A 23,022-nucleotide genomic window follows, 5' to 3' on the forward strand; every position below is an offset into this window, starting at 1 on the left:
AAATATATGTTTTTGTTGATACATAATAGGAGTCAATATTGGCTTGCTTAAGCAAAAATTGGAAATTATTGGAAGGATAATGAGGCTTTTCTCATGTATTCATGGAACTAGATCCCAGGAAGAATGAGGACCAGAACATCACCAGAGAACACAGCTCCAGGAATTCCCAGTCCTTTCTCCATTGCTCTGCCAATATTGTGACGCATTCCCAAGAGTGTGTCTCTCAGCAGAGAGAATCTGATTGGCCCAGTCATTTATCACCAAGTGATCAGAGCAGAAGCATGGTTGCCATGGGGCTCACTGTTGGTAATGGTATATATTCCCAGTACAAGTGGTCTGATGGACACATGAATGAATGTCTCCTGTGTCACACAACCAGTGTGGCAGAGACAAGATTTGATCTCAGGTTTGACTTAATATCTAGTGCTTTTCTCCTACCAAAGGGATGTCTGATAGTGAAGCACATTAATTTGTCATGTATTAAAGATGACCTGTTTTTATTTTCAAGGTCCCCTCATATTAGGCCTTCCCAGCATGGGGTTCTGCTGCTTCCATTTGTGCGTACTTTTTGGTTTCTGATATGTCTGTAGCTGAATCTTGGCTCCTCTCTGTCCATCTGGTTTCTATGCCATGTGGCCTGGCTTCTCATTCTGCTCATGCGTGTCATGGTTCTGGCTCACCTAGCACCACTTTGACTCACAGATCGTCAAATCTGAGGGGATCCATCATCTTGTCTTCTCTTTTATCTGTACAGTAAATAATATTGATAATATAGGACAAGCACTTATTGTGACACTGCTGAAAGCTCTGTATCTCATCCAACTCTTCTAACAAACTTGTTGATGTCTTTTTTATTTCCCAACATTGTATTGTAAAAAAAAAAATTAAGAGAAAAATTGAGAGAATTATATGGTGAACCCTCATATACTCACCACATAGCTTCATAGTTAACATTTTACTGACTTGCTTTACTAACTTAACTTTGCTTTAATATGCTTTGTCATATATTTCTATCTATTCATCTCCCTATCCATTCACCAAGTCCATTATTTGGATGATTTTAAAGTAAGTTTCTGTTTCTTGCTCTCATTTTTATGACTGGGAAACTGAGACCAAAACAGTTGACATGACTTGCCCAAGGTCACCACCTCTTGTGGAGGGATGATGCTGAGATTTAACACTGGCAGTCTAACTCCCAGCACTTTCTCTAGCATCAAACAGCATTATATCTCCTGGAAAATGGGAGGGAAACACTCACTCAAGGTCAATTAGTGGCAGGGAAATGACCAGCACCCAGGTCATCTGATTCTTAAGCTTCTGAAATTTCCATTACATTGACCCACAATAAATAGTTCACTTTGGGAGTAAAGGTAGTGATTTCTTTGCTCTGCAAAGATCTGCAGGGTTGGTACTTTATAACCTAACCCACATTTCTGTAAAATTTGATTTTTGCCATTGGTGATTTTACAAAACTAATACACTCCCAACATTTTAGAATAATTTGTAGCAATGACAAGCTAGAGAATTACTTTTTAGATAACTTTTCACCCTGTTCAGAGGACTTTTACATATGTCATCTTATCTGAACTTTATGAGTAGTAGCAGATCTGCAAGACAGGTGGGCTGGATATCTTAACCATACCGAATAGCTGGAAACCTAGGGATTATAGAAGCAAAATGAGGAACTCAGAGTCACAAGGTGCTGAGAACAAATTTGGGCCTTGGTGAAAACAGCCTCTTTACATCTAGATTTTGAGGAGCTACATAAATATCTAGTTAATAAAATTGAACTTGGAAAGTTGAGATGGGGAGTTATGGAGATCCCTTATGGGGTAACTTAGTGGTCGAAGGTCTGTGTTCTAAAGCCACTGCCTGGTGTGGCCCTGGACAATGTCTCCTTTCTATGCCTCGGTTTCTTCATCTGTGAAATGGGTATAATTACAATACTCCTTCAGAGTGTGGTGTGAAGATGCAATGAAAAAACACATGTGAAGGGATTAGTACTTAGTGTGTGCTCAACAAATACCAGTTATAGAAATATAGGATTCTTCTCTTCTGCATTAAATGGGCCCTTCTAAAATCAATGGGTCTAGATAAATCTTTTTCCTGAGGGGTTTGTTTAGGAACTGTTAGAGGGAGAATATGCTTAGCAGCTTTTGGGGAGGTGACTCCTTATTAGTCCAGGAAAGATTCAGATTCTGCTCAAGAATTTCCATCCAAGCTGTAAATAGCCCATGTCCTTTGAGATTGCACTAGGATGCTTAATTTGATATGATAGTCAGCACATGATATCTGAAGTGGAGAGTTCTGTATAAACTATTTGCTAGCCCAGGAGGTTCAGAAGGAATAGAAAAGAGGGAGGAAAGAAGAAGTAAATAGGCTGGCCCAGACCTTTTCTTGGCATGCATGTAGCAAATACTATAATCCCAGTCTTTCTGCCAAGAAGACATTTAAATAGAGAGGGAAAGCTCTTAAAAGGGATTTCAGAGGGATGTGCTCACCTGAGTGGATTGTACTCCATCCTTGCAGAGTTGCCCAAAGTGCTCTCCATGAATCATCTGCACCAAAATCACTGGGACATTTATTAAAATGCAGATTCCTGACCTACTGATTCAGAGATCCTTTGAACCAAGCACCCAAATCTGCAGTTTTGCAAGTGATTTTAGCTACTCTAATGTTAGAGAACCACTGTTGTCAGCAGCGTAATTCTGCAAAGTTCAAAATACTAATTTTGAAAACTTTATTTAGATGGAATGCAAATTTTAACTTGACCTCCTCTCAATTCCAGGCCTCTAAGGGGTGGGTACCAGATGCTCCTGGCATTCTGACACTCAGCTTTTAGGGGCCTATCCTGTGGAGAAGAGGAATAATTTCTATAACCATGTCCCAAAGTAGAGGAGATCAGTCCCCAGGTCCATAGCTGCCTTCATGGAGAAGCAGAGTAGGAAACATCCAGCCTCCGATGACTGGGGCACTGCCAAGCTGGAGACCACCTTGTCACAATAGCTGGCTAAAATTATATTGAGAACTCACTGGGCACTTGCTTTGTAAGTATTCATTTTCATTTATTTTGCAACAATCTTGTGAGGTTGGTATTGTGCTTATCCTTGTTATATACAGATGGGGGCACTGAGGCTAAATTTTCTTTCTTTTTTTAAAAAATATTTTATTTATTTATTCATGAGAGACACACAGAGAGGGGCAGAGACACAGGCAGAGTGAGAACCAGGCTCCTCGCAGGGAGCCCGATGTGGGACTCAAACCCTGGATCCCGGGATCATGACCTGAGCCAAAGGCAGCCACTCAGCTGGTGAGCCTCCCAGGCATCCTGAGGCTAGGTTTTCTAAGTGATTCCTCCAAGAGTATAACTGGTAATCAATAGAACTAGGACAGATTGCAAGGCCATACTTTGAATCGGGTGGCAAACTACCTGACTGGCTGCCTGTTTTTGTATGGCCTGTGAGCAGAGAACGGAATTTACATTTTTTTTTTAATTGTTGAAAACGAAAAGAATACTCTTTTGTGACAAATGAAAATTATATGAAATTCAAATTCGGTGTCCATAAATACTTTTTTTTTATTGGAAAACAGCTGCACATATTCATTTACGTACTGTTTATGGCAGTTTTGTGCTATAGCATGTTAGTTAGGTGGTTGTGATAATGACTCTGTGCTCCAAAAAGCCTAAAATATTTGGTAAATGGCCCTCTACAGAAAAAAAAAAGAAAAAGAAAAAAATGCCAACCTCTGATTTAAACCACTATGCCGGGGTCTCCCAAGCTTCAATCATTTGAGTACTACCTTTGTGATTCTTGCCACCTTCTCATGCCATCTGGAGCATTATCTGTGTAGCACTTTTCTTTAGTTCAATTAGTTTTCCTTAAATAAATTTATTTTATAAAGAAACAAAAATGTAAGTGAAACCAGCGCCAACTGCAAGCAATAGAAGGTAGCTGTCAAAGCAAATGCAACACACACAAAGCAATATATCGGATTTTAGCTAGATAGTTGTAACAGATATCGCTGTCTCTCTTGTTTTCCTGCAGACCCCTCACCATTTCTCTGTACACCATCCTGATTCCCAGTGATGAATCTACATCATCTTTGGAGGGCTGCCCTTGGTCTGCTATAATTGACTGTGCTTACAAGCACAAAGCTCTGAAAGTTCCTGGGATACCATGGCCCCCTGTGGATGGCCGTTAACCATGATAAACCATGGTTGTGGGAATATTAATACCCCAGTGACCTCCCTGAGTGTCCATGATAATTCTGAGGCATGTTTACATCATTTTCCAGAGCTTCCACGTGAGATTAAGCTTCCGTGGCTTCAGAACACATTCCTCCTTGGCTGCCTTTCACCCCCCTCCCTTCTCTGTCTCATTAGTCCTCTGTTACTCTACTTGCACCTGACAAAGAACAATGTGCATTTATTTGATCCTCACCTCAAGATCTGCTTCTCGGAGGACCTCAGGAAGATAATGTGTTTCTAGCAAAAGATAGTGAGCTTGGGACCTCTTCTTTTCTTATAAGAGAGAGATTACCAAATGTCAGGAGGGTTTTGAAGATAAACTAACACTTATTTGAGTTTCTTTCTTCAACGTAAATAACAGTGATTAAAATAGAAAATGAAAGAACACATTTTTAACCATATGATCTAACAGTACTTAATGCTCTATCCACCTACTGCCTAATATCTTGTGCTGTTTCCAGTGGCATGAGAACCATACTTGGGGAATTGATGTTTTACCTTCAAGAGTGGTCCCCAGGCCAACAGTATCTGCAGTACTTGGTAGAGATGCAAATTTTCCACTCTAACCCTACTGAATCAGAAACTTGAAAGTGCCCCCCCCATTGTTTTAACAAGACTGCGGGTGATTCTTATGCATGCTTAAACTTGAGAACCTCTGCTCTCCAGTAAACAGCCTCTTTAGTTCTGCTCTCATTGCATTCCTGGATTTCATCAGAATTCAGAATCATCTCAGACTTGCTTCCTCCCTTCCACCGTGACTGATTGACTGGTTTTCTGGCCTCTGTGGGAGCCTCCCAACGAGATGGATCTTGTTGCTTGCCAAGGCACACGGGTCAGTAACTGGACAGCTCTGAGGTTGGCTGACCTACCTCAGAGTGAGTCTCAAACTTGAGATTCCATCTCTCCTTTGGAGACCCAAAGACAGGACTACTTCCTTCTCTAGTTATCAAGCAGAACTTTCATATCCTGTTATGCCATTCATTTGACAGACAAATGAGGTTGTGTTCAAATTAGGGGTAAGTCATTAATCAAGTGATCAGAAATGTAAATAAATTGTATATATTTAAAGGAAATCCTCTATATAATAACTATTTAGAGGAAATCTCTGCTTTTAAAAATATCTGATTTCTAGAAGTACTCTAGATGTACTCTGTGCAGTTACATCAAATGGAAGTCCGTGTTTCTTCTTTACTTTTCCTATAGTCCATTCTTTCCCCCCAAAGGTGGATTGAGTATGCTTCCTAAGTATTCTTTTATTGTTAAACGCTATTTTCAATATCAGTTTTCTGACAGAGGGGCTACAATTTCCAGCTGAGAAATGTGTATTTATCCAAAAGGAATACTTTCTTAGTCAATTTGAAAAAAAGTTAAAAGCCATTTTGCATCCGAATTGTACATATTTGCCTGGTGGTCCCTTCAGGATAACTGAATTGGCATCTATATGGGTTTCCAGTTATTGGAATGAAACAGCTGGAAGCTTTTTATTTAGGACTAGATCTTCCCAGATGACTTAGTACCAATGGCATTTGACTGCCATCCCTAGAAAGACACTTGCTAATGTATGCTCAACTCCTAGAATATAGGCCCCCTCTCTTTTTTAATGGCTTACACACCACCATTTAGATGTCTAGATAACAAGTAAGATGATGTTTTCAATACTGATTTGTAAAGAGAAATTTTTTTTTAAAGAGTTAGTGTATCAACTGAGGTTTAAAAAAAGTGCTGAAACAGCATTCTACAAATTTCTAATATTTTCCAAAACAAAGTCCCTGTAAATAGCTGTGGAGAAGAATTGTTTTTCTTCTATGGAATGAGAATTTGCACAGTTACAATCTTTTGCACGATCTAAGAATATTTTTCATAGTAATGGTTACTAGGCCATCATGATCACCATGGGATATTTCTATATCCTGTGAGGATGGCTGTGTTTGGAACCTGGTGATATTGTATTTGACACAAATGGCCATTAGTGGGTTAGGGCATGTGCTGGTGAGGCCAAGAAGAAGCTTTTGTCAGCTAACTCTTATCAGATATCTGGCCTTATTTGATTACACTTTACACTGCTTTTCTTTTTGTCCTACCTGCTCAGAGATGTCTGTGCTCATGCTCAATAGTAGGTGAAGCATATTTGAGACAGTATATGTGAATTGAGCATGCATTGTTTTTTAAAATTGGGAAGTGATTCAAAACACTTGATCTTTTTCTGGGGATATGAAAGGCAAAAGTATTATTATAGACTGTCCCAGTCCTATAATTGTACTGGATGAAACCCTATCAGTCACTGAAATTATAGTTCTCATTTATATATCCTTACACACATGTTGCTTGGATGCCTCCAATGACAAGTGACTCACATTTTCAAAATTTCTTTTAGCTTCTGAGAAGCTGTAATTACTTGAAATTTCTCCCTTTGCTCCCCCTGCCTAGGACCCACTGGCCCAGTCCGTTCTACTCTTGGGGGAACTGAGAGTCTGATTGGTGAACAGACTTGCTTAATGATAAAAACAGTGAGTTAGTAGCAGGGTCAGGCTGATAACCCAGGCCCAGGGACTCCTGGTCCAGTGCTTGCTGCTTCCATTATGTCAAGCTCCCACCCTCAATTTGGCTATTAAGATAAATAATGTTTTACTTATTGCTGACACTTGTCCAAAATAAAGGTATTGGAATATGCCCTTTGATGTAGGAATTTAACCCGTGTAAGCATACTCTATGAAGAAACGTGGTCAATCCATGCACAGTTATGCATGAATATCCGCCCATGAAATCAAAACCAGAAGGAAAAAAACCAAAGTGCAGGAAAGTAAATTGAGGTTATGACATAGCTCTCCTGGTTGGCAGATGTTGGCATTGTACCAAACTACGTCGATATTTCACTCCAATAGATGGGGACTATTTACAGGTGAGCCTTGTTCTCACACTTCTCATAATAGAGATGCAACTACACACCTTCTGTTAACCATTAACAACTGTTCCACCGCAGTCTTTCAGGATATTCTGAGTAAAAGAACAAGGGTAAAGATGGGGTGTACTTACCTTTTGGATTTGCCCTTTAGTTATTTAAAGTTTGTAACCCAGAAAACCAACGGTTGGAATCAGCAATGGGTGGACTTAAGTAGGAAGACCTCTTCCTCTTCCTTTTTTTTTTTTTTTTTAAGATTTTATTTATTTACTCATGAGAGACACAGAGAAGCAGAGACATAGGCAGAGGGAGAAGCAGGCTCCCTGTGGGGAGCATGATGTGGGACTCGATCCCAGGACCCCGGGATCACAACCACTGAGCCACCCAGATGTCCCATTCCTCTTCCCTTTATTTTTTCCTCTTCCCTTTTAAAGAAAGATCAATCTCAGTGTATCCAACAAGGAAAAGAAGCTCCAAATAATCTAATAGAGTTGCGTGTTGCTGAAGCTTCACTTTTGTGACGGATAAAGCATTTTGAATAATTCTGGTTGCTTGAGCTTATCCTTGCCCTGAGAGAATACTGAGACTTTCCTTCGGACTTCATACGGTAGAAGATTTCGTTTGCCTTTCCCAAGACTTGCCATGCTCTTTATCTGGTTACAAGAATCCAGGACTGTTTCCCTGAAGGAGACCAGCACAAGGGATACTCATTGTCCCTTAGATAAGGATACAGTATGACTGTCATTAAAATGCACACACACATGCAGTCTAATTGAATTTCAGATTGGCAGAACCTGTAAAAGTGACATAGCTTATACCCAGGCACCGGAGATGCTCTCAGTGGATTGTGTCTTTAATTGCTCAGGTAGCTAAGGAGCCAGAAATGTGAGTATGCAAGATAAAAACACTGGTTTCTTGTACACCCCTCTCACTGTATGCAATCTTCCTGATGAGAGGTATCTCTGTAATCACGCTTCTGATTAGTTAGCCCTGGTGAGCTTGGCAGAAAGTAGTGGACTGTGATGGATTAATCAAATCAGGATAGATACGAATCACAAATTTATGTTTTGTTACTGTTCCTCTCTCTCTGACAAAATGCAGGCTATCTCACTGGCTTGTTAAATGGCAATCATTTTAAATTTGCTCATTGGGTTTCTGATGAGCAAGACATAACAATGTATGTTGCTATGAATATAGAAGGTTTTGCCGGTGTTGTAACATTTTCAAATGCAGTTCCAATGAGATGAACTTTAGCTGGCTTTTAACTGGTTTCCTTAGTTCCAGTTTCTCTTCCTTCTAATCTGTATATAAATACAGTTGATTTTTTGATCTATTACTCAGGATTCTTTTGGTTACAAGTAATGGTCAGAACCCAGCTCAAACTGGCTTAAGAAGGAAAAAAAAGGAGTTTGTTGGCTCATATAGTTAGGAATTTCAGGTGTAAACTATCTTAAGACACTGTTGGATCTTAAACCCCAAGCTTTCTATGTTCCAACTCTGCTTTCACAGTGGTCAGCTTCATTCTCAGACAGGCTCTCTCCACAGAGTGGCATCGATGGTCACCAATAGCTTCAAACCGAAAGTCTTAACAGTCTACCAACACTAGGGAAAACAGAGAGACTCTTTCTAGCAAAAATCCCTGGGTTAGCTTGACTAGGCTACCGGTCAGATAATGAATGTGGCCAGGGAGTGAACTGTTCTGATTGGCTAGTGACCACCCATCTTTTGCTCATCACTAGACCTAGGGATGGAGGCAGGGGAGGCGTGGTTCTCTGAAGGAAATTCAAAGCACTACTTTCAGTCAAAGAAGGATTCCTTCTCTTCCAGTGGAAGGAAGAATGATATGATGACAAGAGCTCTACAAAATAAAACTTGAGTTTTGGAATTCACAGACTTGGATTCTGTTCCTGGTTTGGTCAAGTGCCAGCTGTGTGACTTTGGCAAGTCAGTTAACCCCTCTGGCTTATAGTATCTTCATCTAACAGTAGCTTGGAAGAAGAGGAAAAAGACAGTGTTTGGCACTTGCTAATACTTAGTAAAAGATAAATGGGTAAAAATGGTAAAGATGGGATGGTTTTTTGCTGCTCTTAAAAATTACAGTATTGTACCCTGGGTGGTCCATAGATTACCTCTCAGCGAATCACAAACCCTCAAACCTCAGCTTCTTCACTTGCAAAACTAATTAGCTATTTATCTGACTCAACAAATATCTAGGAAGACAATGTAATATACCAGGTATTTTTCTGGGCACTAAGGGTATAATAGTGATCAGATATCTAACTATGCCCTTTTGCAACTATTGTAGTAAGGAAGATCAATAAAGACAATAGAATATATATAATGCATGTGCTAGTACAAGAAAATAGAGTATATAAAGAGGATAGAAACTTCTAGAGAATGAGGTCTGAAATTTTACTCAGGTGATCAGAGAAGATTTCAATGAGAAAGTGACAGTTGAGAGGAGGCAACAGATGAAAAGGGCCTGAGGTGAAAACCTACTTTTATGGCCAAGGAAGGTAGCAAAACCAGTGAGGTCAAGAACACTGAGGGGGTGGAGCATGTTGAGATTGATGGGGAGCTAGGTGAGGCCAGATCTAGTAGAGTATGATTGGCCATGATAAGAAGTTTGGATTTAATTATAAGTGTGACTAGAAGCCACTAGAATTTTATGCAGGCGAGACATGATCTGGCTTATATGTTTAAAATACCATTCTGGCTACTGTGGGGGCAAAAGATGATGATAGTGGAGCAAGCAGAAGAGCAATTATGGAAAGTGTGGTGGTATCTGAAGAAAAGAGATGGTAGTGTGGACCAGAGTGCTGGTTCTGGAGAGATTTGAGAAAAACTCAGATTAATTAATCATTTTCAAAATAGAGAGGATCAATTTGCTGACAGTTTGATTGGAGGGGTGAGAAAAAGAGGTTGTTTGTTTAACTGGGTAAATGATGGTGCCATTTGCTGAAATGGAAAACACTAAGTGAAGATTAAGTTTTTGTGTTGGGAGTGGGAAATGTAGAGTTTGGTTTGAGTTGCTTTTTATTTTATTTTTAATTTTTTTAAAAAAGGTTTTATTTATTTATTCATGAGAGACACACAGAGAGAGAGGCAGAGACATAGGCAGAGGGAGAAGCAGGCTCCCTGCAAGGGGTGATGTGGGACTCCCATTCCGGACCCCCAGGATCATGCCCTGAGCCAAAGGCAGATGCTTAGCCAACTGAGCCACCCAGGATCCCCTATTTTTTAAATTTTTAAAAATGATCTCCACACCCAACGCGGGGCTCGAACTTACAGCCCCAAGATCAAGAGTCGCATGCTCCACCGACTGAGCTAGCTAAGCATCCCTTAAATGTTTTTTATTTTAAGCTATAGGAATGGATGTGTGATCACTTCAAGAAAGATTTTAGATAGAGGAGGAAGGAGGATGGCGCCAGTCACTTCAATAGTTAAAGCTTTGTACTTAAGTATTTCAAACAAAAGATTACTCCAGGTTCAAAAATGTAAAAGAGATTGAAGTGGACAGAGCTACTTTGCTTGAGGTCAGAGTAGGGAGTTCAGAGTCCTGGAGGCTAAGCCTTCATCATACTTGGCCCGAAACTCAGAAATGTCCACAGGAGTCCTTATTAATCTTTGAGGTTCTAAAGAACAAACACTGGAAAACATGGATAAATCTACATCCTTTCCAGCTCTGATGGTCTGCTAGTCTCTTCCTAGCAGCCAGGTGAATGTGATTGGTCCACCCTGACCAAAGCATCCAAGGGTCCAGGCTTTTGCTGATTCTGTTGTCTACATAAACAGATTTAAAGTTTCTTCTTGGTAAGATTTGATTAGAAAACCAGCAGATGGAATTATGGAATGTGAGAGCTGGAAGTGAACCCAGAGGTCATCTCCTCCAATCCCTCTGCTTACTGAGAAGTGGATGGTAAAGCTTAGAAGGAAAAAGGGACTAGCTTAGGGTCACCTCCAAAGAGGCAGACCGAGATCTTCACCCCCCTCCATTCTCCAAGTGGCTATGACGTGCAAAAAATGTGATGCAGAACATAGGAATTCTTCTAAAAAATAAAACCTATAGTCAGTTAAGAGGGCCAGCTTGGAGATCAGTGAATACCTGCCTAGTAAAGTGTGTAAGGTCTTCTAAGGATCCATGCCAGAGGAACTTTTGGTAGTTTGAAAGTCCACTCCCCTTGAATTCGGAGTTCTTAGCCTGGGATTCATGAATGAGCTTTGAGGAATCATGGACCCCTCTGGAAGTATATATGTATGTGCATGACCATCGATTCTTTTGAGCAGAGAGTTCTCAAGAGTGTACTAGATTTTCAAATGGATATGTGATTACCTAGCTTCAAAAAGAGTTTTAAAAAGAAAAACCAACCTTGAAGATCTTCATAGAAAACAAGGTGCCTGACCATTTTAGGCAATATACCATTTTAATCATAACGATGTAGCAACTTATTTTCACAAGCTAGTGTCCTAATGCAGATCATATAAATAAACTATATTTCTGAGAAGAACAAAAAGTATTAAGTAAACTGATTAACATGGAGTAAAAAGCAGTACCAGTGTGTTTTAATTTCCAGGAGACTAGTAAAACGGTAAAGAAACTGCAGTACTCAGCTGTGTCATACTTCAGTACTTCAGTACAGTAATAGCTTTTTGCTATAGTATGGTTTATTAAATACTTTCTGATACTCTACAAAACAAGTCTTTTTTTTTTTTTTTTTTTTTTTTAAGATTTAAATAAGCACAAGCAGAGGAGGGGAGGGGCAGAGGGAGAGGAAGAAGCAAAGCAGACTCTGCTGAGCAGGGAGCCCAACATGCAGCTCCATCCCAGGACCCTGGGATCATGACCTGAGCCTAAGGCAGACGCTTAACTGACGGGGCCACCTACGTGCCCCAGAACAAAAGTCTTAATAAATAGGAAGCCGTGATTATCTGGCATTTTTTTCCTTTAGCAAGGACTTGCATTTTCCTAAATCAAATCATTGTCTAACCTTTTTTTTTTTTTTTCTCACATATAGGACCCTGTGGGCACTGAAATCCAACTCACCCATGCCTATTTCCTGTAATGGATGAACTTGATGCTAATGTGAGGTATATTATATTTCTGTATATACTGTAATTATGCTACTGTAAGTTATAGCCATTTGAACTATGAAACCTCTGAAAAATCTGTTGTGGTAGAGTTACAAATCCAGCAGATGTGGATTTTCTTCAGTGTTTCACATGTAATCATGAATGTGATGTTTGATTATTAGAGGGTTTTTTTTTTTCATTTCTGCTTAAGTGATAAATATAATATGGCTGGAAATATTTCCAGATGCTTATATTAAAAGTCTGCATTATGAGAGGCGGTATAACATGAAGATAGATATTCATCTGTATAATAGGAAGAAAGAAGATGTATTTAAATGGGGGTAAAAATAGCTTAAGAACATCTCTCTGTACATCTAAACTTTAGATATACATTCAGATAGCTTTGTATAACAGGTTCTAGCCTGCCCACTTCTTTTTTCAACCAGGTTATTAGATTACATGACATGATGGCTGCATGGTATAGTTACATAAAGCTAAATGGTTTGGTTTTGTTTTCCTGTCATTTCCTGCAACCCTTGGAGATCAGATAATAGGATGGCTCCTAAGGAAGATTTTCTCTGAAGGTTTGCTGCATTTTATTTGGCACAATCAAATAGTGTGAAGAAAATTGTATTCAATAAAGCTTAAATGTTATGAGTTGGCATTTGGGGCTGAGCTTCAGTCGTCCATATCAATAAATATCTGGAAGACATTCTGAAAAAAATACATTCCTGACACAATCATGGGAGCAGTACTTTTTGCACTTGAGACCTATCAGAAAGCTTCTTTCTTTCTTTCTTTCTTTCTTTCTTTCTTTCTTTCTTTCTTTCTTTCTTTCTTTCTTTCTTTCTTCTTTCTTTCTTTCTTTCTTTCTTTCTTTCTTTCTTTCTTTCTTTCTTTCTTTCTTCTTTTCTTTCTTTTTTTAAGATTTTATTTATTTATTCATGAGAGACACAGAGAGAAAGAGGGGGGTGGGGCAGAGACACAGGCAGAGGAAGGAGCAGGCTCCATGCAGGGAGCCCAACGTGGGACTCAGTCTGGGGTCTCCAGGATCAGGCCCTGGGCTGAAGGCAGTGCTAAACCGCTGAGCCACTGGGCTGCCCGGAAAGCACATTTCAGATATAGATCAGGGGCACTGTGTTTCTGTGTTTGATGTCGTAGAATTCTGTGATAAAAGGGAGTTGTCAAATATCTTGACAGAAACTATAATGTAATGTGACTCAAACTGCAGAGATGTACTATCAACCCAGACCCCGGTATTCCTTAAGGGCAGAAGGTGTCTCTTGCCTAATTCTTGACATATGGTGATATTTAATAAAGAATTGCTGATCACCCAGTCATTGTTGATATATTACATACATTTCCAATAGGGCTGTGTTCTAGTATACCTAGATATTCACAGAGGCTCTGTTTTAGCAATAAAACATTTTATACTTGCAATAGCAGCATCCTGGACTTGGTCGCTTACCCAATACTCTAACTTGGTACAAAGTCTTAGAACTTTAAGATAGTTTTTTAGGCTAGTGCCATGTGCTTGATTTTCTTCCAAAAGTTTGTGACATTATTTGTACAGGGAAAGCAGAGTGGAATCTGGAGAATCTCAATTTAATTTTTGTTAGAAGGCCGAAGTGGGCGATATCTATGATGTTATGGCATTGTTTTAAGTTTCAGACACTGTATCAGGTTGAATCTGTTGGTAAAATGAACTTCTTTTTGGATAGTTCAGATTTTATGATTCCCTAACATTTCCAGCTTTTCAACATTTATTTACAGCAGCATTGGATTCTAATAGCAGAATATAGTTCAATTAAATGAACATTAGCCATTCTCCTGGGTGCTATGGAACAGTCCTGTAGTATACAAGATGACATCACTCCCCAGAATCATCTCTGAACCATTCTCTTTGTCAGATTTCTAACCTGATCCCATCAACATATGTTCATCCTCCTTCACTCCCCCTCTCTACCCACACTATTAGTAACATGCAAATGCACAGACTCTCCACTCATACTCTCTTCAGTCCAGCCTTTGGGTGTTCATAAAAAGGGTGGCATTTTGGGCTCACATTTACCTAATTGTGATGCATGGATCACTAGTAATACATAATGATTTTAGGTGGTATGTGAATATCTTTTAAAATTTTTTATGTAATCATTTATTTTAAGGTAATTTTATCATGGTGAATAATACTATTTTGACACTTATAATAGTGAAATACAATTTCCTTTTAAACTATATTCTTTTAAAATGTAAAGATGAGTTTGTTTAAAAAATGAAAATAAGTTTGTATAAAGAAAAATATTATGTTATTTAAAAATATTCATTAGTAAAAGGATGTGAAACAATTTATAAGGGTAATATGCCAATGAGTAGGGGCTAGAAACCAATGTTCTAGGTATAATTAGATAGAATAAATTTTATTATTTTAAGAGCAGGGACCAGAATTTGTGTGTGTGTGTGTGTATGTGTGTGGTAAGGAAATACCTTTAGTTTATGAAAATGAGAGCCAAAGGATTAGGGACCAACCACCAAGCATAGGAGAGGAATTTTTCTGCTTGCTCTGAAGACAGAAAAATGAGTCAACAGAGGAGAGAGAAGGTTGGAGAAGAGAAAAGATTCAGAGAAGAGAAGACTGAACATTGCTTGGAAAACTGTGAACCATCCAGTGGCATAAGGCCTGTAAGGGACTCTGAGAGAAGTTAGGTTGCAGATCTTTATTTGTTGGTTTAACTGTGTATGGTGTGTGTGATGACCTCTCCCAGCCTCTCATCCTTTAGTAAGATTTTCTAGCTTGGCTAGGAATTGAAAGTTGAATGTTGATGACATATAAGCTATGAATTTAATGTGTATCATCCATTTAATTTTTTAAAAGATTTTACTTATTTATTCATGAGGGACACACACAGAGAGAGAGAGAGAGAGAGAGAGAGACAGAGAGAGAGGCAGAGACACAGGCAGAAGGAGAAGCAGGCTCCACGCAGGGAGCCCAATTCAGGACTTGATCCTGGGCCTCCAGGATCAGGCCCTGGGCCGAAGGGGGCGCTAAACCACTGAGCCACCTGGGCTGCCCCATCCATTTAATTTTTAGGCAGTCTTGTGAGGCACAAGCCATTATTATGCCCACTTTACAGTGTGTGGTCACAAAGGCACAGAGGATGAAGTAACCTGCTTGAGGTCACGTAACTGCACTGCCTCTACTAGACTACACATATTTTATGTGGATATGTATGTGTGCATGAGTGTGTGTTAGTAACATGGCTGACATTCCTGTCTGGGTAAGTGTTTGGAAGGGAGAATGCATATATGAGAATGAACACTTAAAAGGCACAGGATGGCAGAAGAGTATACATGCCTGGAAAAACTTCAGAAATCAGAGTGAAAGTTTTGAAAGCTCTATGGGCTGTAAAATTAAGAGACTCTGACTAATTTTCCCCAGATATCAGGGGACAGAGAGGTCCTAGTTGACCTTTAGGGCTAAATAAAATGTCTAACATTTAAGTATTTTTTCAGGCCATGCTGGCCACTTCATTTTTTGTTTCTTTGTTTTCAATTAATTGGATTTGCTAGTTAAGCTTGATCCTGTGTTTTTGGCTGCAAGCATCAGAAACTAACTTGCTAACATTTTTAAAGGTAATCTTGGGGAAGCCACAATGTGCATGGTCAAATAATTAAGGTAAAAATGCTGTGGAGGACCAGACTTGCAAATCAACAAGAATTTTGGGAGTTTTCATAGAGCTAGGAAGTGGAACAATTGCCAACCACAGGAAGAAGTGGTCAGCACATTTCTGCATCATGGATATCATCCAACCGTTTCCTTTTTCCGTATGTTACTCAAGAGTCAGAGTCCTGGGAGATGACATCTGATTGGCCGAGCGAAGTCATGGGATCACTTGTTATCCAGCTTTTATAATAGGTACCCCTCAAGAAGATGACATACAATGGAGAAGAGTTAAGTTCTCCAAAGAAGTTGGTGCACTTTAGGAAGAGGGGATGGAGACCGGGTACCTAAAATATGACCACCATCTAATCCCATTTGTCTTGTACCAGTTGGAATTATATAAAGTATTTAAATAATATTCCTCTGTGTGTAAATACAAGTAAGTGAGGGTTCTTTCATTTGTTTTATGTGCATTGATCAAGCACCTAAACCATGTACTGGGAAGAGTTAACAAAAATGCCTGTTCTGAAGGATCTCGTGACCTCGCTAGAAGACAATCACATAAATAGAATTTCATACAGTGACAAAAGAACCCTAATAGTGAGATATATAATGAACTATATTCACTGTGAACTATAAAGTTGGACTAAAAAAAGAAATACTAGGTGTTGATTTTAGAAATATGAAAAGCACTGCAAATATCTTTCCCTTAAGGGTATCCATTGCAGAGAGCAGTCGATGTAGGATGGATTGACTCATGATGAAAAGCCAGCCGTGAATCAGGCCCTGGATAGAGGCAAGTGCCTGACAGTCCTCTCCTTTGGTAAATAGTGTCTCTCAAACTTAGCAATCAAGCCAGCGGCTCTTTACAGATAATCTGACACCCACCTGATGTTGTTTTTTGCTCTGTTTGCTTCTTGTTGGGGCCCTGGAGGAGACAGCTTTTATTATTCTTGGAGGATTGAAGAACAGAGGATTGGAAACAATGGCTTTGATGATTTTGCAGCAGATACTTTTTGTAGAACATCATTGGCCTGCATTTGGGCGATGAGCCTGGTGGGGCCTGACCCCAGTGCTATCTCAAAACTCATGATATTACTTAATAATGCCCTGAAACACTTACTGAGTGACCTCAGAGATAGCCGGCACTTTTTGCTTTGTTTTGTTTTGCTACCAGATTCTTCTTTTTTTTTTTTAAGATTTTTATTTATTTACTCATGAGAGACACAGAGAGAGAGAGAGAGAGAGAGGGAGAGAGAGAGGCAGACACACAGGCAGAGGGAGAAGGAGGCTCTCTGCCAGGAGCCTGATGTGGGATCCGATCCTGGATCCTGGGATCACGCCCTCAGCGGAAGGCAGTCACTCAAACGCTGAGCCACCCAGGAGTCCCTAACTACCAGATTCTTGACATGCGGTTTTCCTCAGCTCTGGTATGATCCCTAAAGGCCATCCATGTCACCCTCCTTCCTGCTGTTTGTTACAGTTAAAAAGTTTCTGGGGATCCCTGGGTGGCTCAGCGGTCAGCGCCTGCCTTTGGCCCAGGGCGTGATCCTGGAGTCCCGGGATCGAGTCCCACGTCGTGCTCCTGGCATGGGGCCTGCTTCTCCCTCTGCCTGTGTCTCCGCCTCTCTCTCTCTCTCTCTCTCTTTCTATGTCTATCATGAGTGAATAAATAAAATCTTTAAAAAAAATAAATAAAAAGTTTCTGCTTTCTACGAATTTTTCTATCAATTTCTAGGTCCAGAAAGTACAAGGTTCAGACAGGAGACAAGTGGAATAAAGTCCAAATATATACAAATTTGCTTTTTGAAGGTTTCTCAAGATAAAGACCCCAGACTTTCGGTAGTGAAAGAATTTATCTCTTAATTCTTTTTAGCTGTGGCCTCCACCTACCCTTGACTTACCTCCTGGCCCTACGGGCTGTCTATACGTACCTGCTGTTTTAAGATTCTGTTCTCTACAGAATAACCATTGTGCTTTCTTATTAATGTGTTTCATTAGCAAACCAAAAGGCATCTTATAGGCATGCTGAATCTCATAAATGGTAACATTTTCCTCCTTTTGCTAGGGTTTCTAGGAAACTCAGAGCTAAGTTTATAATTACCACTGGCAAGTACAGAAGCTCTCCAGGCACTTACTATGGCTCTAACATGCCTTTATTTTATTTTTCCAGCTTTTACTGGAAAGATGTCACTTCATCTTGTTTCTTTTGCTTCCCGAAAAATATCTTACATTGTTTATTTTGGTAGCCACTTTAGGAAAGGAAGGACAGAAGGGAGAAAGAAAGGGAGAAAGGAATCCGAATAAAAACTGGTTTTCAGGCAGCCTGGGTGGCTCAGTGGTTTAGTGCTGCTTTCGGCCCAGGACCTGATCCTGGAGACCTGGGATTGAGTCCCACGTCAGGCTCATTCCATGGAGCCTGCTTCTCCCTCTGCCTGTGTCTCTGCCTCTCTGTGTGTGTGTGTCATAAATAAATAAATAAATAAATAAATAAATAAATAAATAAATAAATAAAATTAAAACAAAACAAAAACCCCCAAACAAACTGGTTTTTCAGGTGGGAGGGAGAATCTTTCTTTCCTTTGTCTTAGGTAGGGTTTGACATCTGGTGCTGGAGAGCCACTAAACATTTTTGAACAGAAGACCAAAATGGCAGGCTTTTGTACAAAATACAGAAAATGTGAATAAATACCAAAAGCTGAATATTTTAAAATATAAAATACATACTCTTGATGTAAATGCAGTCACCTGCTGTACACATGTGACATTAATTAAAAACCATGACAAAGATGAGTAGCTAGTCTGAATTAATTACCCAGTTGCTCTAATTCATGGCACTAAGTTGCAATTGATTTCTTCCAATGAAGAAATTAAATTAATTGGAAATCAATGTGACTACAAGAATTCATTGAAGTGATCTGATTTTAGCAAAGAGAAAGAGCAATTTTTAAAATATGGGAGTTGATTTTGGGTTTGACTATGAATACTGGTGACAATACATATGTTTCACTGAAGTCTGAGGATGAAGTGGGAATTTCTAATGCTAAATATTCTCAAGCCTTGAAATACTTCACAGCATTTGAAATCCCTGTGTATAAGTTGTCTGCCCTAACGACTTATCAATATGTAATTGATTTGGAACCAGAGTTAATTCATGTTTGTATCCTGGCAATTGGAGCTGTGAATATGTGAAACTTTAAGGCAGTGAAATGTTTTGCAGAAATCTCTCTTCAGGCTTTGAAATTATGGCATGCATTAGCATATAAGGAGAAAGTGAGTGGGTAACCATTTCAAAGGGGTTATTTTTATGTTGCTTTAGAAATGTAAATGGGAATAATACTCAACTTTATTGCCTGACTGATAAAATGGGGATAATTCAGTTGGTCTTTTGATTAGATCAGGAGCACAGCAAATATTAACTGGAACTCACCCTGTGGTGGAAATCCTTGAGCCTCATGAAGTCACAGGGGACATCTCGCTAGAGATTGTGGCAAGTATGTAGGGAGGATGACACATTTACATTTCTAAAGCACTGGTCTCTTGCAGTGTATGAATTTTGCTAATGTGGAGCTCAGCTAGCAAATGTCTTCCTGCATGTTATACTCTACAGCTTCCAAAGTACATCCACTAGGATGATTTTGGGGAGCAGCACTACAGGATGCCAGAAGAGTGGCATTTTGGGAAAGAGAATGATGTGGGTTCAAGTCTAGACTTCCCTAGTTACTGGCTGTATGACCTTGAACTGACTATTTAATATCTCTGAGCCTTTTGTTTGGGTATCTGAAAATGGAGTTTTTGTGAGGATCCGAAGTAGAATTGGTGAGGCTCCCAACATAGTATCTTGTGCATAATCCCCTTTGAGCAATTGCTAAATGTCTTCAGTCCTCAGTGATCATGAGATGTGGGCTTTTATTATCCCTAGGATTGCTAATCAAGTACCACAGTCTAAAAGTTTCTTGATTGCTGAAATTCAATATCCATTTAATTGGCCAACCATTAAGTTTTTGAATTATTTGTCCCTGATTCCGCCCATTCTCTGGTGAGGAAACTGGGCTTTCCAAAGGTGATGGGAGATCCTCAATATTGAGGCTGGTTGCTGGCCTAATTGGGATGAGCACACTGTCCACTATATATACCCTGTCCAGCACTGTCATCCCTTTACTCTGCAGCTTCTGTGAATTAGGCACATTCCTGTCGGAGAATTGGAGGATCTAGGATTTAGTCTTGTATCTTTTTGACAATTAGTCTTGTGCTCTATTCAATATAGTCAGCTTTCCTTTATATGCAATTAATCCTTTGGTTGATGATCTCTGTTTAGAGGAAAACACCCTTGATTTTTTCTTTCTGCTTCTATATCTGTTAATGACCAGTCCAGAGAATGGAGACTGCTGTATCTATTTCAAACAAAGGGAAGTTTAATGGCAGGGGATTGATCATAAAGCTCCCTGGAAGGTTAGGAGGCCAGGGCTGTTCACCAGGGGTCAGGAAGCTCTATGAGCCGCACTACTGCCACGCATCTTCAGGAAGTGCTGTACTATCACATTTGTTGCTTAAGGAACCATGTGCTACGGCTCTCACTGTTGAAGGCACATCCAGATCCTGGATAGAAATGGTTCTTTTTCCCTCTTGCACTCTACTTTCCCATTTTGAGTCTTCCATTTGGAAAACATCCCCTGGCTACACAGAGAGGAAGTATGGCAAATGTAGTTTTCAGACTTCTACCCTCTGGTTGAGATGAGTGCCTGAAAGTGGCCAATAACAGGTATAGATTCTTCCCTGTAACATTAGTTTCTTCTGGAACTTAGAGCTGTGCTACCTGATACACTGGGCTTCACATCCTGTGATCTCACATGTAATGACATGAACATAAACATTTAGAGTTCAGTGTTTCAGAGTCTCCATCTGCTTGACTCCAGGAAGCCGTTTTTTGCCCTGTTCACATTGTCCAAGTGTTTCGGGATATTTGGTAATTACCGAAAGTGAGTGCAGTAAGTGTCCTTGAACTTGTTCTGCTTCTCAAGCTGAGCTTTGGTGGCCTCCAGCTGTAGTGTGTTCCACAAGGCACTAATCTGAATCATATCCTGCCAAGTGACTAGCCCCTTGGACTCAAATTCTACACCTTGACATTGGTAAAACTCAAATTCTACACCTTGAGCCTCTTGAAACTGAAAGTCAACATTATTACACATGTAAAGTGAGAAGAATATGCATTCTATGTATTATTTAATCGAAGTAAGTCCTGTACTAGAATTACTTGAGGCAGAAGTATTTCAGAAAATAGCAGTACAGCATTTCCACTTCTCAGGACTAATCTTCCAGGGGAGCACAGAAAGGTTGGGTCCTGAGGAATGTCTGTATCAACTGTTCCACGTTCTGAGAACTGGCACTCACCTGCATCATTCTGAGTTTCTTGCCCAGGTAACCCTGGTGTATCTGGTTCCTTCTCATGAGACACCTTGGGGATCCTTCACTGTAGCTTGGTTCTTTTGGAGTCCTCCCAGCCATCACCCATCTTTATTTAAACAGAAAATTTCAATAAGATTTTTCTAGATAGTTTTTCAGAACCTGTGTAAATCAGTGGATGCAAATAGCTAGGCAGAGATTGAGGTATTGCATAATTTTTAAAAATATTTATTCATTTATTTGAGAGACAGCAAGAGAGAAAAAAGAGAGTATGCACAAGTGGAGGGAGGGACAGAGGAAGAGAATCCCAAGTAGACTCTGAACTGAGTGTGGAACCCACAGGGCTCAATCCCGTGACCCATGAAATCATGACCTGAGGTTAAAAACAAGAGACAGATGCTTAACCAACTAATTCACCCAGACTTCCAGAGGTATTGTCTAATTTTACAAAAAAAAAAAAAAAAAAAAAAAGTAATATCTATTTGATTCATAGCTCCAGTCCAATCAGAAAATCCTCAGTGTTTAATAGGATTGGAGCATGGTCCATAGTGAAAGGTCACCTGGATCCTGTTTTTGCCAAATGGAACCTTTTTGTCCTTTTTAATGAGAATTAGCCATTAGGAGATTCAAGAAGCATATGACTGACACTGAGAATTATTTGCAATTTCTTCTGAGCTCCTTTCCATTATCTGGAGCCTTGCCTGGGGCTTGTAGCTCTAGAAGTGTCACAAAGCACAGTACACAAAAGAAACACAAAGGGTTTCGGAGAGATTAAGTGATTTTTCCTAAACCCACACAGCTAAAAAGTGGTCAACCTGAGACTAAAACCCAAGTCTTTACAAAATCACTGCTTTTTTCAAATTATTTTTTGACTATCCAAAGACAGAAAACTCTTCTAAAAGGTATATAATTTAGCTTAAAATGTTACTTAAGTAAATATATCTCTAGATCTGAGAAATGGGTTTAGAGGATACTGGGAAAATATTAAAATTGTTATTTGCTGCCTTGATTATTTGACAAGAATGGTTGGCTACGGTTAGGGTGCTTATATATAACTTATATGATCTCATTTAATCCTAATAACTCTGTGAGTACCTTACTGTTATGGACTAAATATTTGTGTCCCCCTGAAATCCATTTAGGGCAGTCCTAACCCCTAATGTGAGGGTGTTAGGAGGTGGGGCCTTTGGGAGACAGTTAGGGCATGAGGGTGGAGACCTTGTGAATGGAATTAGTGCTTTATAAAAGAGTCCCCAGAGAGCTCTCTACTCTCCACCATGTGAGGATCCAGTGAGAAAATGGCCAGCTGCACTCTAGGAAGTGGGTTCTCACCAGACACTGTATTTGCTGACACCTTGATCTTGATCTTCCCAAACTCCAGAACTATGAGACATAAATGTTTGTTGTTCAAGCTACACAGCCTATGCTAATCTATTTCAGCAGTCCAAACTAAGACATTTCCTAATAGTGTCCCTTTTGTTACATGAGGTCACTGAAGCAGAGATGGATCATTATTTTGTCCAAAGTCATGTTTCTAGAAAGAGGTGAAGCCAACATTTTCACCCAAGTTTGCCTAATGTCAGAGATCTTTACAGTTTGCTTGTGCAAAGATTTCTGTGTTGTAGTGGGTCTGTCATTAGACATTTTTAGACTTGGGTTCTCAAGTTGAAGGCCAGGGAGATATATTTGTTTGGCTTTTCCAGGTTTTTAAAAATTGACTTACATGCCTTTCCAAAGGCTGGG

General features: G+C 39.7%; 1 protein-coding gene and 1 long non-coding RNA gene across 6 annotated transcripts in view; one reads left to right on the forward strand and one right to left on the reverse strand.

Moving 5' to 3' along the window:
- HTR4 (5-hydroxytryptamine receptor 4) overlaps positions 1–23,022 on the forward strand; it is a 173,142-nt gene that overhangs the window by 5,301 nt on the left and 144,819 nt on the right. For all 5 annotated transcript variants that reach the window (XM_038535086.1, XM_038535088.1, XM_038535084.1 and 2 more), the window contains exon 2: positions 12,164–12,236. In XM_038535086.1, coding sequence (XP_038391014.1) covers positions 12,211–12,236 — 26 coding nt within the window. In that variant the 5' untranslated portion in view covers positions 12,164–12,210. The remainder of the gene's footprint in view (positions 1–12,163; positions 12,237–23,022) is intronic.
- Positions 518–16,949, reverse strand: LOC111095720. The gene is made up of 3 exons (XR_005358463.1): positions 16,765–16,949; positions 4,443–4,522; positions 518–746 (listed from the first exon to the last, which is right to left on the reverse strand). It is a non-coding gene; the product is annotated as an uncharacterized LOC111095720 (long non-coding RNA).

The sequence above is a fragment of the Canis lupus genome, chromosome 4, assembly GCF_011100685.1.
Source record: "Canis lupus familiaris isolate Mischka breed German Shepherd chromosome 4, alternate assembly UU_Cfam_GSD_1.0, whole genome shotgun sequence".
NCBI lineage: Eukaryota > Metazoa > Chordata > Mammalia > Carnivora > Canidae > Canis > Canis lupus.